The sequence below is a fragment of the Papaver somniferum genome, chromosome 7, assembly GCF_003573695.1.
Source record: "Papaver somniferum cultivar HN1 chromosome 7, ASM357369v1, whole genome shotgun sequence".
Taxonomy (NCBI): domain Eukaryota; kingdom Viridiplantae; phylum Streptophyta; class Magnoliopsida; order Ranunculales; family Papaveraceae; genus Papaver; species Papaver somniferum.
In genome coordinates, this window is record NC_039364.1 from 149,631,468 (window position 1) to 149,647,978 (window position 16,511).

General features: G+C 36.7%; 1 protein-coding gene across 1 annotated transcript; it reads right to left on the reverse strand.

Moving 5' to 3' along the window:
* Nucleotides 1–8,897: 8,897 nt before the first annotated feature.
* On the reverse strand, nt 8,898–13,410 carry LOC113295366 (dnaJ homolog subfamily C member 18-like). The gene is made up of 4 exons (XM_026543705.1): nt 13,239–13,410; nt 12,784–13,124; nt 12,545–12,595; nt 8,898–8,972 (listed from the first exon to the last, which is right to left on the reverse strand). Exons 1-4 carry the CDS (start codon nt 13,408–13,410, stop codon nt 8,898–8,900), a joined length of 639 nt encoding a protein of 212 aa, XP_026399490.1.
* Between the last annotated feature and the right edge of the window lie 3,101 nt (nt 13,411–16,511).

Here is a 16,511-nt window from a genome sequence, read left to right on the forward strand (position 1 = left end):
GAGACAATAAGTCGTATGATATATATATAGACTTTGATTATACACATTTGGTATTTCGAGCCGAGTATACCTCGCCTATCTATATCTCGAAATATGAGTTGGTAAGCTTTTCGCTTTAACCAAGTTTATCTTTACCATGTGACGAAAGTCATGATATGTTTAAATCATCTTAAAAATTGCTTTGACGAGAAATGGTGTAACAACTTTATAACGTCCTCTAAGAATGTTTCAATGATTGGAATGAGAGTTTAGATTACATAACCAATGGTGGACATAAGCATTGTTGTGGAAACACATTTATGTATAAGTCCTATTCCTTGAACCAAAGTTTGCGAGCTTTGTTGATCAAGAGAACCAGAAGAATAGCGTGAGCCAAGTCCGCGAACTGTCGAAGTTCTCAAACCCGAGAATTTCAGCTGGAGTTGACAAACTACTTGCGTGAAACTAAGTCCGCGAACCCAGTCCACGAACCGGCGAAGTTCTCATACCTGAGAATTTCTGCTGGAGTTTGTAAACTCTGCCAGGTAACTTAAGTCCGCGAACCTAGTCTGCGAACTTGAGAAGGTTATATATCTGAAGATGATTTCTGAACTTAAACTTAAAAAGACTAAGGAATGCAGTTTGCAAACCGTGGCTATAAAAGTTCATGAACCGATTCAAGTGAATTAAATCATCTTTGCTTCAATTGTGTCTTGTGTAGTCATGAAATTTCCTTGCAATTGAACAAATCTCTAACTAGTTCATTTGAAATCATTTTAACTAGTTATGCTGAAGAATAACATGGTTAATATGGAATACTCATATGACTAACCTTTTGGTAAACTATTGTTGAACCAACAAGTGCATACGTTTGGGTACGGTTAACAAACCTAGAAGCGTGCATTGTCAAGTGTATATAACAAGATAAGTTTTCGATCTAACGGTTGAGAAATATTAGCTTGAATCTAAATCAGGTTTTCATCTAATGGTGGATATTGATTGTTTTGTTACCAAGGTAACCTAATTGCAAACCCTGATTTGAAAGACTATATAAGGGGAACTCTAGCTTCCGTGCAAAACTAATCCCCACACCTTACATGTGATACTAGTTTGCGAGCTAGAGTCAGTTCTCCTTTAACCTTTGGTTTTCTTCTTCTAAAACCAGGTTAACGACTTAAAGACTTCGTTGGGATTGTGAAGCCAGACCGATACTACTTTTATCGTAGTTGTATGATCTGATCTTTAATCTTCTATAGTACGAGTACCATCAGATTGATTGGCTTGAGATTGATATCTCCAATAGGCAAGATATAAAAAGTAATCACAAACATCTTCGTCTCATTGTTTGTGATTCCGCAACATCTTGTTTCGCTACCATACGATTAAGATTGTTGTGAGGTGATTGATAACTCTAGGCTGTTCTTCGGGAATATAAGATCGGATTATCAATTGGTTCCTGTTCACCTTGATTATTATCAAAATACAGAACAAAACCTTTTAGGGTTTATCTGTGGGAGACAGATTGATCCTTTGATAGACTTGTCTGTGTGAGACAGATTTGTTTATTATCAAGTCTTCGACTTTGGGTCGTAGCAACTCTTGGTTGTGGGTGAGATCAGCTAAGGGAATCAAGTGCGCAGTATCCTGCTGGGATCAGAGGCGTTGGGAGTACAACTGTAACTTGGATCAGTGGGAAACTGATTGGGGTTCAACTACAATCCAGTCCGAAGTTAGCTTGGAGTAGGCTAGTGTCTGTAGCGGCTTAATACAATGTGTGTTCAATCTGGACTAGGTCTCGGGGGTTTTCTGCGTTTGCGGTTTCCTCGTTAACAAAATTTCTGGTGTCTGTGTTATTTCAATTTCCGTATTATATTGTTTTATCTTTACAATTGAAATAATACAGGTCGTGCGTTAGATCATCAATTAGAGTAATCCAACCTTTGATTGTTGATTGTCATTGATTGATCCTTGGATATTGGTCTTTGGTACCATCCAAGTTATTCCTTGTATTTGATTAGAACTCGCAGTTCCTCCTTGAGTAAATCAAATCAAGAGAGAGATATAAACTCTTTGATATACTTTTAATTGATTGAGTCTTGTTGATTCTCTTAAAAGTATATTCGAGTTTGTCCATACAAATTACTAAGCGAAATATTGGGTGGTGTTGTTAGACCCCTGCCTTTTCAGTTCCAGAGGATCAGAATTGTGAGGATTCCATCTTCTAGACTTAGTTCTACCAGAATTATTCTCATATACATTTGGAATGTATATATTTGTGGCGTAAGTGCTTGCACCATAATGAGAGACACGATTCCTGTACATATTTCTAGATGAGTGACCTTAGAAACCTCTTTTATGAGAATAATAGTTTCCTGCAGGAATGAAATCCATTGTATACGTCGTCAAAAGATTTACTCCGTCAACAGTAAAAAGAAGTGGATTTTGAAGATCGGAAATCTGTTTCTTTCTAGCAAAATAATGTAGAACATTGTGATTCCTTTTCCCACATAATGAACAAGTTTGTGGATAAGAAACGTCAGAAGCATCTCGTTTCAGACTCATATCCTTTTTGGAATTTTGTAAGACACGTGATAGTCTTAGCAGGAAATTCCTTATAAGAAAGTTTCTCCATGCTTGGTAATACCACATGAGTATTAGAGATAGGCACAGAAGAAGACTTTCTTATTAAAACAGAGTTTTTCCTTTTCAAAGAGTTGTACTGTTCCTGGGCTAGACGAAGAGATTCAACAAGTTTCTCTTTTTCAACACAAAGGTTGTTCAGGTCTGATGAATGAGTCTCAATTAATAGTTTTTCTCTAATGGAATCTTCTTTAACAACATCTTCAAGCAAACTATTTTTTTCGCGTTGTAGAGTAGTTTCTTGAATAAGATTTTCGATATTGTTTGAAAAAGACTCGGCAATACTATAGAGTTCCCGTTCTCTATCAATAGACTTATCAAGTTCATCAGTGAGTGAGCATATTTTTCTTCAACCGACCTAATTTTTGAAACTTGAACATCAATAATCTCAGCAGATTTTTTCAAAGTTCTGGTGAGCTCCATTTCAGATTCTGACATAGTGCCAACTGTCACTTTAGAGGGAATGTTATCAGATTCCGATAGCACTAGTTTTCTACCTCGGGATTAGGAAGAATCAGCTAAGGAGTTATCCTTTTAGTTAAGACCAAGACATTTGGCATAGTCAAAACTTTTGATGACATCTCTATGTGTGTGAATGCGAGATAAACTTCTATCCACAAAAATTAGATTGGTACAAACAAATACTTAAATGAGGTCTTTAATGTTTTTGCCTGCTCTGATACCAATTGAAAAAGCGGGGGTCTAACGACCACACCCGATATTTCGTTCGGCATTCTGTACGAACTAACTTAAATATAATACTAAGAAATCAATTAGACAGTCAGACTCAATCAAGGAAATATATCCAAGAGTTATATCTCAATTTCTCAATACAATCTGCAATCGAACAGATAAAAATCTATGAGCCTGATTGATATGAGAAATAATTTGAACTATCAAAAACCAATGTTCAAGTGTCAATCAATTTCTATCAACAACTAAAGGTTGGATTCATCAATTGATTGAACTACGTACAACCTGTGATATTTCAATTATATAGAAATATAATGTGAAAAAGAAATAACACAAACACCAGAAGTTTTGTTAACGAGGAAACCGCAAATGCAGAAAAATCCCGGGACCACACTGTATTAAGCCGCTACATACACCAACCTACTACAAGTTAATTTCGGACTGGAATGTGGTTGAGCCCTAATCAAGTATCACATCGATTAAGGTACAATCGCCTTCCTTACGTCTCTGAATCCCAGCAGGACACTACAAACTTGATTCCCTTAGCTGATCTCATCCACAACTAAGATTTGCTACGACCCAAAGTCGAAGACTTGACAAACAAATCTGTCTCCCACAGAAAAGTCTATTCTAATAGATAAATCTGTCTTCCACAGAAATACCTACGAAGTTTTTGTTCCGCCATTTGATAAATCAAGGTGAACATGAACCAATTGATAATCCGGTCATATATTCCTGAAGAAGAGCATAGAAATATCAATCACCTCACAATAACTTAACTATATGGTAGTAGTCCTCACAATAAATTAACTATATGGCAGTAGAACAAGTTATTGTGGGATCACAAAGAATGAGACGAAGAGGTTTATGATTACTTTTTATATCTATTCTATCGGAGATAAATCTCGAGCCAATCTTAGAGAAGATAGTACTCAATACGATAGAACAAGTAAGATCAGAACACGCAACGACAGAGAAAATAGTTGGGTTTGGCTTCAGAATCCCAATGAAGTCTTAAATTATTTAATCTATAAAGGTTTTAGTAAAAACCTAGGTTAAAGGAGAATCGACTCTAGTACACAACTATTCATCGTTGCTAGAGGTTCTCCTTTATATAGTCTTCAAATCAGGGTTTGATAGCTTTAAAACAAAGCAATCAATATCCATCATTAGATGAAAACCGGATTTAAGATTCAAGCTAAGTTTTCTTAAAACCAAAGAAATATATCTCCACCGTTGGATGGTCTTATCTTGTTACACACAAATGAAATATACCTTCATTTAGATATGGGTAACCATACATAAACGTGTATATTGAGTTAGCTCAACAATAGTTAATCGAAGTTAGCCATATGAGCACTTTTCTATTAACCACATTCATCTGACACTTCTAGATCAAATGATAATCAAATGAATCTAATTGTGTTACTCATAAAGTTGTTCAATTGTTTATATTCTCATAGAAGTATACAAGACACAATTCAAACAAAATAGGATTGATTCAAGAGAATCAATTCATGAACATTAAGCCACGGTTTGCAAAGATTGCATTCCTTAATTTATATATATATATATATATATATATATATATATATATATTTTTTTTTCATGAGTATGAAATCATATTTAAACGAACTTAAACCAACTTAGTTTGCAAACGGGTACGCAAACTTAAGTTCCGGACTTTGGTCTTGTCCGACAGTTCACAAACCGGTATGCATACTGTCATCCCAGACCTAACTCGGGTAGAACCGTTCACATACTGGTATGCTTACTTGGTTCCCAGACTTTAACAGTTAAAACCGTCCGCATACTGGTATGCAAACTTGGTTTCCGGACCTGAATCATACTACAACAGTTTGCATACTGGTATGCATACTGCGCTATATCCAGACAATGGTTAATTTTTCTAAACTCCCATTTCAATCATTCAAACATCCTTAGAAGACGACAATAGCTGTCTCACACAAACTATTAGCTTATAAGTAATTTTCGAGTGATCGAATGATCAATACGAAACATTCCGAGTCTACCAGGGTGTTAGTCCTCAAGGGACTTGGGGGATTTGGGTGTAGTTGGTTTTTCTCCTGTAAGTCGTGGGGGAGTTCGAAGGAGTCTCTCAAAATCCCCGTTAGTCGTGGGAGAGTTTAGAAGAGTCTACCAAACTCCCTATAAAACCCCATTAGTCGTGGGGAAGTTTGAAACAAACTCTTAAACTCCATGTTAGTGGTAAAAACTAGAATGCTAGGGAGTTGGTTTGTTTTGGGGAGTTCTAAGGAGTTTCCAGTGTATTTTTGACTCACTCTGAATCTCTCAAAAAAGTAGAGATTTTGGGAGAGTCTCTCAAACTCCCTACACTCAAAACACCAAACTCTCTCAAACTCCCTATACTCTCTTACACTCCCTCAAAATCCCCAAGATTCAAAATATATTAAACTCCCCCAACTCAGTCGTGGACTAACCCTATGTACATCAAATGACTGTCTCACACAAATCATGTAAATTGTTTCAAGGAAATTTTCACATGATCATCTTTTGACTAATTATTTAGTTTACAACAAATAAATTGTTTCCAACTAAACTCGTCAAGAATAATGATAAACGTAGCTAAAGCAGAAGTCTTTCAACACATATTTATAAGCGAGTTAAACTCATCTAGAAATATCAAATGTGTATAATGTAAAGTCTATATAGCTATACGACTTAGTATCAATAGGAGATAAAATAGAATATACTTCTGAGTGATAGATAAGTTTTAGTCTCAACATACCTTTTGTTGATGAAGTTCCTCCAACCTATCCTCGGTATATCTTCGTCTTCAATCGATGAACGCCGTGAAGTCTAAAGCTCAACTACACATTATATCCTAGTCCGAGGCATAGCTATAAGTAGACTAGAAATCAAGACTTATAGTTTTGATCACTTAAACTTGACAAACAAGCTTGAGATAGCAGCGCTTGCGAGTTCGACCGAGCAGTGCTCTAACACTTGTGTCAAAGTTCCCACTTATACTTGGCACAGAAGATTATCCCAACATTCTTTTAATACTACGAATAAAGTTTGTATAATATTACAATTAGCTCTTATTCTACATGAGTCTATAATTTGTATTGAGTGTAAGCTAGTTAGGTATCATAAACGACTATTCATGTTGTCAGATTCTGTAACTCATACTTCATTGGAGTTACTTTATCTTGATGTGCATGGGGTCATACGCTTGTTTATTTTGTATCTACTTAAAATTACCATGTCAATATAATAAATGATATCACAAAATTTTGTTTGGTATATCTTCTTGATGCTAACTCAGATTTCAAAGTTATTTTCTTTCATCTTAAGACCTTAAGTAGTTGAAAATCTATTTTCTTGCAAAATCAAAATGTTGAGAACATATGATAGGGACAAATTTGTGACCAATGAGTTAGGCTCTTTTATTTCAGCACATGGTATTGGTCATGAGATAACTTTTCATAAACAAGTTAAAATTTTATGGCAGAATCAAAGAATAAACATCTCGTTGAAATCACTGGAACTCTTTTCATCCAATCTGGTGTACCTGACACACTCTGAGTTAAAGCACTATCTTTTTCTAACTATGTAATAAACAAATTACTAATTAAGTTTTTACACATGAATTTTCCTTATGCATTTTTATTACAAAAGTCACCACATTATAAGTTTCTTAGGGTATTGGATGCCTTTTTTTTCCCTTGGTTAAAACCATATACCAAGGAGAAATTAGCTAGAACCTAAGAGCAAAGCTTTGTTTTTCTTAGTTATAATAATCAACATGAAGGATAAAGATGTTTAAATATTTCTTCTGGTGAGTTTTATGTTTCAAGACTTTTTTAATTCATGGAAACTTTTAAATTAGACGGACACCTTTAGACATGTTGTTAAACTAATTACTATCAAACTTGTTATTTCATTTATCGCTAACTCAAATTGGACTCTCAACCATTTAGCAATGCATTTTTACATGACAATATCAAGGAGGATATTTAAATGTCACATCCACCAGGCTTCATTGATATGTATGATCTCTGTACCTTGGTGACTATTATTATAGAGGCGAAATTCAGAATAATAATATACGAAAACTAGAAAACAAGACACAAAGTAGTAATTCGAAGAAATATATCTTCTCTAGATTATGAACAAGAAAATGATTTTCAATTCTCTCTTTGTTACGCTCACAATCTCTCTAAACAGTAGTTAAACCTAAACTATTTTCTAAGCTTGCCTTTGACAATAACACAAGTATTTGTCTACAATCTTTCTCTAGGTATGTGTCTATCCTCCTTTCCTAGGTGTCAAACCACACTACTGAGATTTTTTTAGCTATGAGCTAAACATCTCTATTTATAGCTTCCTGTCGTACTTAGCCGATCAGAGACTTCTATTAGGAATCTATTTTCCTAAACTAAGAGTATTGCTTTAAAAAAATTGTTTTCTAAATAGGAAATCTTCCCAAGTAAGTAATTCTTTGAACGTACACTGCTCCGCAACTTGTAGCCCACCTTCCTTTTGAAGCCACCCTAAAGGATAGCGTTTCGGATGTTTGAAAGTTTTCAAACCCAACTTCTGTACCAAAGAATGTGGAAGTAAATTATTTTGACTTCCCGGGTCAATGACAACATCTATAAGTGTTATATTAACCTGCATCTTAATTGTAAAGAGTCGTTCTCTAGGATCGTATTTTGTTTGTTCTTCTACGCCTCCTGCCATTAGAGAGAGCTTTTGATTTGGTTCTGTTAGTCCTTGGATTTCTTTTGGAGCTTGTGCGACTAGTGCTGCCATCATGGCTTCTCTCTTATGTAACCCTTTTGGTTTTATATTAGGATACTTCATCCAACACTTGTCCACAACATGTCATGTTTGTTTGCAATGAATGCAAATCAAACCTTCTTTGTTGTTAGACTTCGTATCCTCTTTGCTCCTTTCATCTCCTTTAGTGACAAAACTTCCAGACTTTCCCTTGGTGTTTCCATCAACATCTGATTTCTTAAGCCTTCCTTCGATGGCATTAGCTTTTATACTTTCTTCGGAGATAGTATCCACCGAAAACATCTTCAACTCCTCCCGTATATACTCATGGAACCCGGAGATATACTTCATATAGATAACATAATCTCCCAAGTTTAAATCCAAAATCATAGCTTGATTCTGAAAATCCGAAGTATATTTTTGCACGGTTTGGTTGTAGGACTGCTTCAAGTTGTATCACTTGAACCATCTCTCCTCAAGGTAGCCAACCGGATAAAATTGTTTCCTTACAACTTCCTTGAATCTTTTCCACGTCAATACTCCCTTACCTATGTTTTGTCTTTGATAATATTTCCACCAGGTTAGAGAATGCTTTTGTAGCTTCAATGTCGTGAAAGAAATCTTTTCCTTTGAACCATATTCAAAGAAAAAAAATACGTCTCTAGACGTTCAATCCAATCATCCAATTTTTCTACATCGACACTCCCATCGTAAAGTGGAATATCAACACGAAAATCAATTTTCAGATTCTTACCATGAAGTTTAGTTGATGTAGGACTTTTAAGAAACTCGTTTTTCTTCTTTTCTTCGTCCTCATCTTATTCGTCCTCATCCTCTTCTTCTTCTTCCTCGTCCTCTTCTTCCGAAGCTTCAGGTGAAGATGTAATCCTTTTCTTCGTATTCGTATTAGATGTATGAGAACGAATACATTCAGTCAATTCTTCAAGGGTGTTTTAAATCGACTTTGTGTCTATTTGTAGCGTAGCCACCTTTTCTTCCATAGTTTGTGGTTTGCATTGCTTAGGTTCATCATCTGACTTTGTCATCCTTGATACCCTTGTTTTCCTAATGTCTTATAGCTTCTCGAGTATACCTCACCAAGCTTTATGTAGAGAGATCTAGTGAAAACCATAAACCACAGGGATCTACCCTAGAAACTAACCTTGCTCTTGATGCCAACTTGATATGTATGATCTCTGTACTTTGGTGACTATTATTATAGAGGCGGAATTCAGAATAATAATAGACGAAAACTAGAAAACATGGCACAAAGTAGTAATTCGAAGAAATATATCTTCTCTAGATTATGAACAAGAAAACGGTTTACAATTCTCTCTTTGTTACGCTCACAATCTCTCTAAAAAGTAGTTAAACCTAAACTGTTTGCTAAGCTCGCCTTTGACAATAACACAAGTATTTGTCTACAAGATTTCTTTAGCTCTGTGTTTAACCTCCTTTCCTAGGTGTCAAACCACACTACTGATATTTTTGTAGCTATGAGCTAAACATCTCTATTTATAGCTTCCTGTCGTACTTAGCCGATCAAAGACTTCTATTAGGAATCTATTTTCCTAAACTAAGTTTATTGCTTAAAACATAACTCTTTCCTAACTAGGAATTCTGCCCAAATAAGTAATCCTTCCTAATATCAGATTCTTCCTCAATCCGTATTGAGGATCATTAGTCCCCGAAAAGAGGAAGATACACATGTATCATTCATAGATGTTGTTCATCCAGATTATATTTGCAAATTGAAAAAATCCTTACATGGCCTTACCCAACTCCTAGTGCATGGTGTGAAAAGTTAGTTAACGTACTTATGGAATTTGATTTCCAACCATCTCTTATTGATTCTTAATTATTCATTCACAGTACGGGGGATCAACTTACAATAATGTTAGTCTATGTTAATGAAATTACCAATACTGGCAGTTCATATTTTCATATATCACTACTTATCTTAATTTCAAAACATTCTCCTATCAAATACTTAGGACCATCACACTATGTACTTTGGCTTAGTAGTCAAAAAGTCTTTTGTTGGTGTTTTTCTATTTCAGACTAAATATGCTCTTGAACTACTTTAGAAGACAAATTTATTTGGTATTAAACCATGTTTTACTACTTATCCCGCATCTTTCGATCTCAGGAAGATGACATCGGTTTACTTGTTAATCCAACTGATTTCAATGCTCTTTAATACCTTACTTGGACTAGGCCAGAAATCTGTTTTTCTGTGCCAATATATGTATTCTCTTAATTCTGCTCATCCTCTTGTAGCTAACAGAATCTTAGATACATTAGGAGCACTGTTGTTGGGGCCTGACCCTGATAGTATAAGATCTACTAGTGGATATTTTTTGTTTTTTAGTAAGGTTTTATATCTTGGTCAGCTAAGAAGAAACCGAGTATTGCTAGATCTAGTGCTGAAGCTGAACATGATCACTTGCATCTACCGCTGCTGAGGTAGTTTAGGTATGTCAATTGCTTAGAGACTTGCACATATTTGTACCTCGTGCTCCAACTGTTCTCTTTGATAATAAAGGCTTCATCGCATTTAATCCAGTGTTTCATAGTCGTATAAAACACGTACGTAGTCATTGACTTTCATTTTGCCAGGAAAACTTGTTCACGACAACACTTTGCAGGTTAAGTACATTTCCACTATTCATCAAGTAGTCGGTGTTTTACCAAGGGTTTGACAACTCCAAAATTTAGTTTTCCTAAAAACAAACTTCATGTGACTGCAATCACCTGATTTGAAGGAGAGTATTGTAAGTGCAATAAAAGTTTATTTTTGATTTATATTTGTGTTAGTTATAGTCTGTTAGAGCGTCCACAATGGACGACTAAACCCAAATATTTGGTCCAAATACATGACGTAGTGGAAGAGAGTAAAGATCAAAAACCAGACTAAACTCAAATTCCAGACTATATTTGGTCTGGGACCAAGACCAAAACCAAATTTGGTCGAGCGGAGATTAAAAATCCGTCTAGCGTGGGGCGTTGGTATAATAACCGTTTGGAGTGGGGCGTAAGTATAAAGTGCGCCTGATGGTTTCAAAATGGGGGGCGGACATTATATGTGAGCCTGATGGTGGGGCGGATGTTATATGTGAGCCTGATGGTGGGGCGAACATTATATGTGATCCTGATGGTGGGATCACATTATATGTGATCCTGAATAAAATGGGGCGGACATTATATGTGAGCCTGATGGTGGGGCGGATATTATATGTGCGTCTGGATCAGGCGGGGGTATAATGTACGCTCGACTAAATTTTACTCGTGCACCGTAGCGTAGCAACACGGACTAAACCCAAAATTTGGTCCTTTTTTTGATATTTGGTCTTTGGTTTTGATCGTACCACTGTAGTTGCTCTTAGTATAGGTGCTTGCATTGGACCATTCTGTCTCATACATAAGGGGTGATGAGCTGTCATTTCTTTTTAACTTACCCTAGTATACATATACTAGAACCATTTGTTTGGTTCTAGATAGTAATGAAAATCTCCATGTCTTCTACATCTAGTTGATACTAGGGGTGAGCATTTGGTGCGGAATCTGCCGGCTCGATCCGAACCAATCGAATTTTTGTGATAGTTGTCAAACCGTTCAATGCATTGTGCATCAGTGCAGATGCAATTTTTGAAATTCAACGAATTTTGAATTGGGTACGGATACACTATTAAAAATCCATTGGACACCCCCATTAAATTAAAAATATTTATGGTATTTTAAAAAAATATATAGATAGTTTAGTTTTTTGATAGTCCACTATATAACAAATTTATCTCTTCATCATTTTCTTCCATCAAACATTTAGGTCTTGAGATTGAGATGCAAAAGTTTTTTTTTCTTTTTGCTTGATTGGTCGTTGTATGATCGAGTCATTTTTGTTTGTTTTTTTTTTTTTTTCAAATTTAAAATTTAATTATAATACAAATCTATTGGATTATCAGCATCCAATCCGTCAATCCGTGCATCCACTAATGCATATCCATTGCGTTTTGAACTCGACGCGAATGTCAAATTTAAAATCCGTTAAGAATTAGATTGGATGTGGCTGAGATGAAAAGCGGTCCATACCGGCTCATACTCGAGAGTCGAGACTGCCTACAATTGGCGTGCTAAACCTAAATTGGTGGGCTAATGATAGCCCATGCTGTTAAATCAAGGTACGTTAATAGTATCAGCCAATTAAGAACAATGGGCTTAGACAAACACCATAAAAAAAAAAAAAAAAAAAAAACTATAGTTCCACACTCGAAAATAAGTTTGTAACGGTTACCAAACAAGCATACACAGATATACTTAATCTTGATGTTTTGGCTTAAATTCATGATATTCATCTTGGGTATTCAGCTAATCAACCATTTTTTAAAAGATCCGAGCGACAACAATAGCTAAAAATAAAAGTAGAGTACAGAGTACTTAATAGATTAACACACATATACAAAAATACTTGCATATGAATGAAAATTGAATACAGTAATTTAAGACCTTTCAAACCAAACTACAGAAGTTAAAAGTTAAGAAACAACATCTATATTATAAAACACGTAATTGAGTTTAACTTGTTTGGGAGAACATGAATTTCCTGTCGCAGTGTTTGCAAGTAAGTATGGAAGAGCACATTCTTTCATAAGTCTGCGCATAACAAGGATAACAACAAGTTGGGCATGGTTTGATTTCGGACTTTACGTCTTCTTCATCCTCCTCTTCATCAGGCCAAGTATCCTCGTCATACTCGCAATCATCATAATAATAAGAACTTGACTGTCCAGTCTTGTATTTAGATTTGTCGTCATGCCGGTTTACAGAGGGTTTCGCACTTACTTTTGTTGATGATGTAGATGCCGTCGGTGTTGGCGACGCCGGTTTTGATCGGTTTCGTTTCAACTCAAAACCCATTCTCGTAATAGGGTCAGATAATATTTCATTTGCGTCTTGGATGAGTTTGAAAGCACTCTCTGCCGCAATTGAACCATTTTTATCAGGATGGACCAACAGTGCCATTCTTTTGTATTGTTTCTTTATAGTATCTGAATCAGCCGAATCATCGAAAATTTCCAACATTGTGTACCAATCTGGTACTTTAACCCTTGGTGTACTTCACAGTATTTTGGGCTGTCTGCTGGTTACAAAAGTAGTTATACTGCTTTCATAAGCAGCAACGTGAACACTGTAAGCCGCGATATACTGTTGTATACCTTGGAGGTTAGGATCCAAATCTTGAGCCATGTTAGCTAACCATAATGCTCCAGCAAAATCTTGAGCCTTGAATTTAATTTCCGCATCGTCTCTTAGAAATTGAGCTTCTTCTTCCATGATTGCTTCAATGGATTGATTAGAAGGAACACAGCTTAGACAAAATGATAAAGATAAAAATTGGAATATCGCACACTAAACTCAGCGTTTCTGCTCTGGTTTCTCTCTGACTGTCTCTTCTCAAATGATATTGATGCAGCATCTTGATACCTTTCCTAATTTTGGTCTTTTTTTTTAGATTTCCTTTTCTTTTATAATTTCTTTTTTTTAGATGTTCGATTTTTAGGAAAGATAGGTTAATATAAATAGGGGATTGTAAGATAGTTTTATTCATTCAGTTTAAGAGATAATAAACTAGAGTTTTCTCTAAAGCCTTGCATTGATTTGATTCTGTCATCAATTCAAGAGCCTTGCATCGAATTTGATTCAACTCTTCGATTCAAGAAGTCAGGTCTCTAGAAATTTTAACCTAAATTACTAGATTGAGCTGAATTACCGTTGATACGCTGCGCCAGGTTGGTATCAGATACAGGCTACGTTCTTTTTTTTTTTCTGTCACTACAATGGTAAGACCTCGTCGAGCACCAGTTCGTACTGAGGCAGACATCACTCGTGACGCCATTGCTGAGCTACAAGCCCAGATGGCTTCCATCACAACTGCCCTACAAGCCCTTATGGTTCAGCAACCAACACCAGCCGTACGCGAACATGTTGCTCACGTTAACAGTAACAGAGACGATGTTGATAACGAAGAAAACCCGTTTGCAGACGACGTTAATCCCTTTGCTCCTCTACACACCAACCGTACCCTAGCACCAGATAACGTACAAAACGCAGCAGCTCATATTCATTGGGAACCGGGTTTCAAAACCGAGATACCAGAGTTTCATGGAAATTCTTCAGCTGAAGAACTGCTCGATTGGATAGTCACGGTAGAAGAAATCCTAGAATTCAAACGAGCTCCAATGGATCAATGTGTTCCTGTTTTAACAATGCGTTTTCGTGGAAGAGAAGCTGCATGGTGGACACAATTGAAGACAACTCGTGCACGTCTTGGAAAACCAAAGATCATGTCATGGGATAAACTTTCATCAAAACTTAAGAAAACATTCTTGCCTTACAATTATGACCAGCTTATGTTTCAGCGTCTCCATACCATCCGTCAGGGAAATCGATCTGTGGCTGACTACTCCACTGAATTTTTTTTTACTTCTCAATCGAGTTGATATACAAGACTCTGAGCGTCAACTGGTGGCACGGTTTACAGCAGGATTACGACAACAGATTCAACACACAATCAATCTCTTCCATCCATCAACACTGTCAGAAGCACATCAACAAGCTTTACTATTGAGGCGCAAACTAAATTATCCTTTCATCATGGTCTACTGTTCGTTCTTCTCGACCAAATCACAATCCGACTGCGACAGATGACGCTGTTTCTGTCAAAGCAGACACACCCATTGTTCCAGCTCTTGACACTCGACAAACTCGACCAAACTCAATTCGTTGCTTTTCTTGTGGAGATTTAGGTCATCGACAGTCTAACTGCCCCACTAGAAACAGAAGAGGCCTCCTCCTTGACACTGCTGGTAATGACGTTGAAGTAATTTACGATGAGGAAACTACAGAGCCACAAGATGAAGTAGAGGTTCTTAAAGCTGATAGTGGACCAGCATTAATGTTGCGACGTGTGTGTTTAGCTCCCGTGGAACAGATATCAACCCTCAACGACATAATCTTTTTCATCAAAGTGTACTATTGGAGGCAAGGTGTGCAACTTCATAATTGATTCTGGTAGTAGTGAAAACGTCATTGCTGAGGAGTTGTAACCAAACTTCAATTATCAACAGAACTACATCCTAACCCCTACAAGTTGGCATGGTTGGATCGGAATACCGATGTACTCATAACTCGACGAGCATTGATTTCTTTTTCGGTGGGTGATTCATATAAGGATCATTCATTGTGATATTGCTCCAATGGATGCTTGCCATCTACTTTTAGGACGTCCTTGGTTATTTGATCTTCGAGTACAACACGATGGCTATCGTAATACCTACAGTTTTCGTTACAATAATCGCAATTTCACTCTACACCTTCTTTGCCCGAGAAACAACATACACCATCAGCTCCAGTCCTTTTCTTGCAGCAAAAGGCTTTTGAACAAACACTTCGAGAAAATATGTTTCTAATATTGATCAATTCGGTTGTCAGAGAGTCTTTGCCGTCACCTCCAGAACATTTTCAAAGACTATTGGAAGAGTTTCAGGATGTTTTTCCTAATGAGTTACCACCCGGCCTTCCTCCCTCAGAGATATTCAACACCATATTGATCTAATTCCAGATGTGTTCTTCCTAATCGAGCTCATTATCGTATGAGTCCGAGTGAGCATGAAGAACTTAGACGTCAGGTTGAGGAACTTGTGTTGAAGGGATATTTACGTGAAAGCTGAGTCCGTGTGCAGTCCCAGCTTTGCTTATACCAAAGAAGGATGGATCTTGGAGGATGTGTGTCGACAGCCGTGCTATAAATAAAATTACAGTACGCTATAGATTTCCCATTCCCCGTCTCGACGATCTATTAGATCAAATTGGAGCTGCAACGATTTTCTCTAAACTGGATCTTCGAAGTGGTTATCATCAGATACGAATCCGCCCAGGAGATGAATGGAAGACGGCTTTTAAAACTCGAAGGACTTTTTGAATGGCTTGTCATGCCCTTTGGCTTGTCCAATGCACCAAGCACTTTCATGCGTGTTATGAATCAATCTCTTCGGCCCTTCATAGGTAAGTTTGTAGTTGTTTATTTTGATGATATTCTCATATTTAGTAAGTCCTTCACAGAACATCTTGCACACTTAGAGAAGTACTTCTTGTTCTCCGTCGAGATCAACTATTTGCCACACAAAAAGTGTGAGTTCGGCTCTCCTGAGGTTCACTTCCTTGGATACATCGTCTCAGCAAAGGTCTAGCCGTCGATCCGAGCAAGGTAGAAGCAATCAAATCTTGGCCTACTCCTACTACTTTATCTGAAACTCGAAGTTTTCATGGTCTAGCATCTTTTTATCGAAGATTTGTGCCGCAATTTAGCAGTTTGATGGCACCTATCACTGATTGTATTCGTCATGATAGTGTCTTCACTTGGACTACCGAAGCAA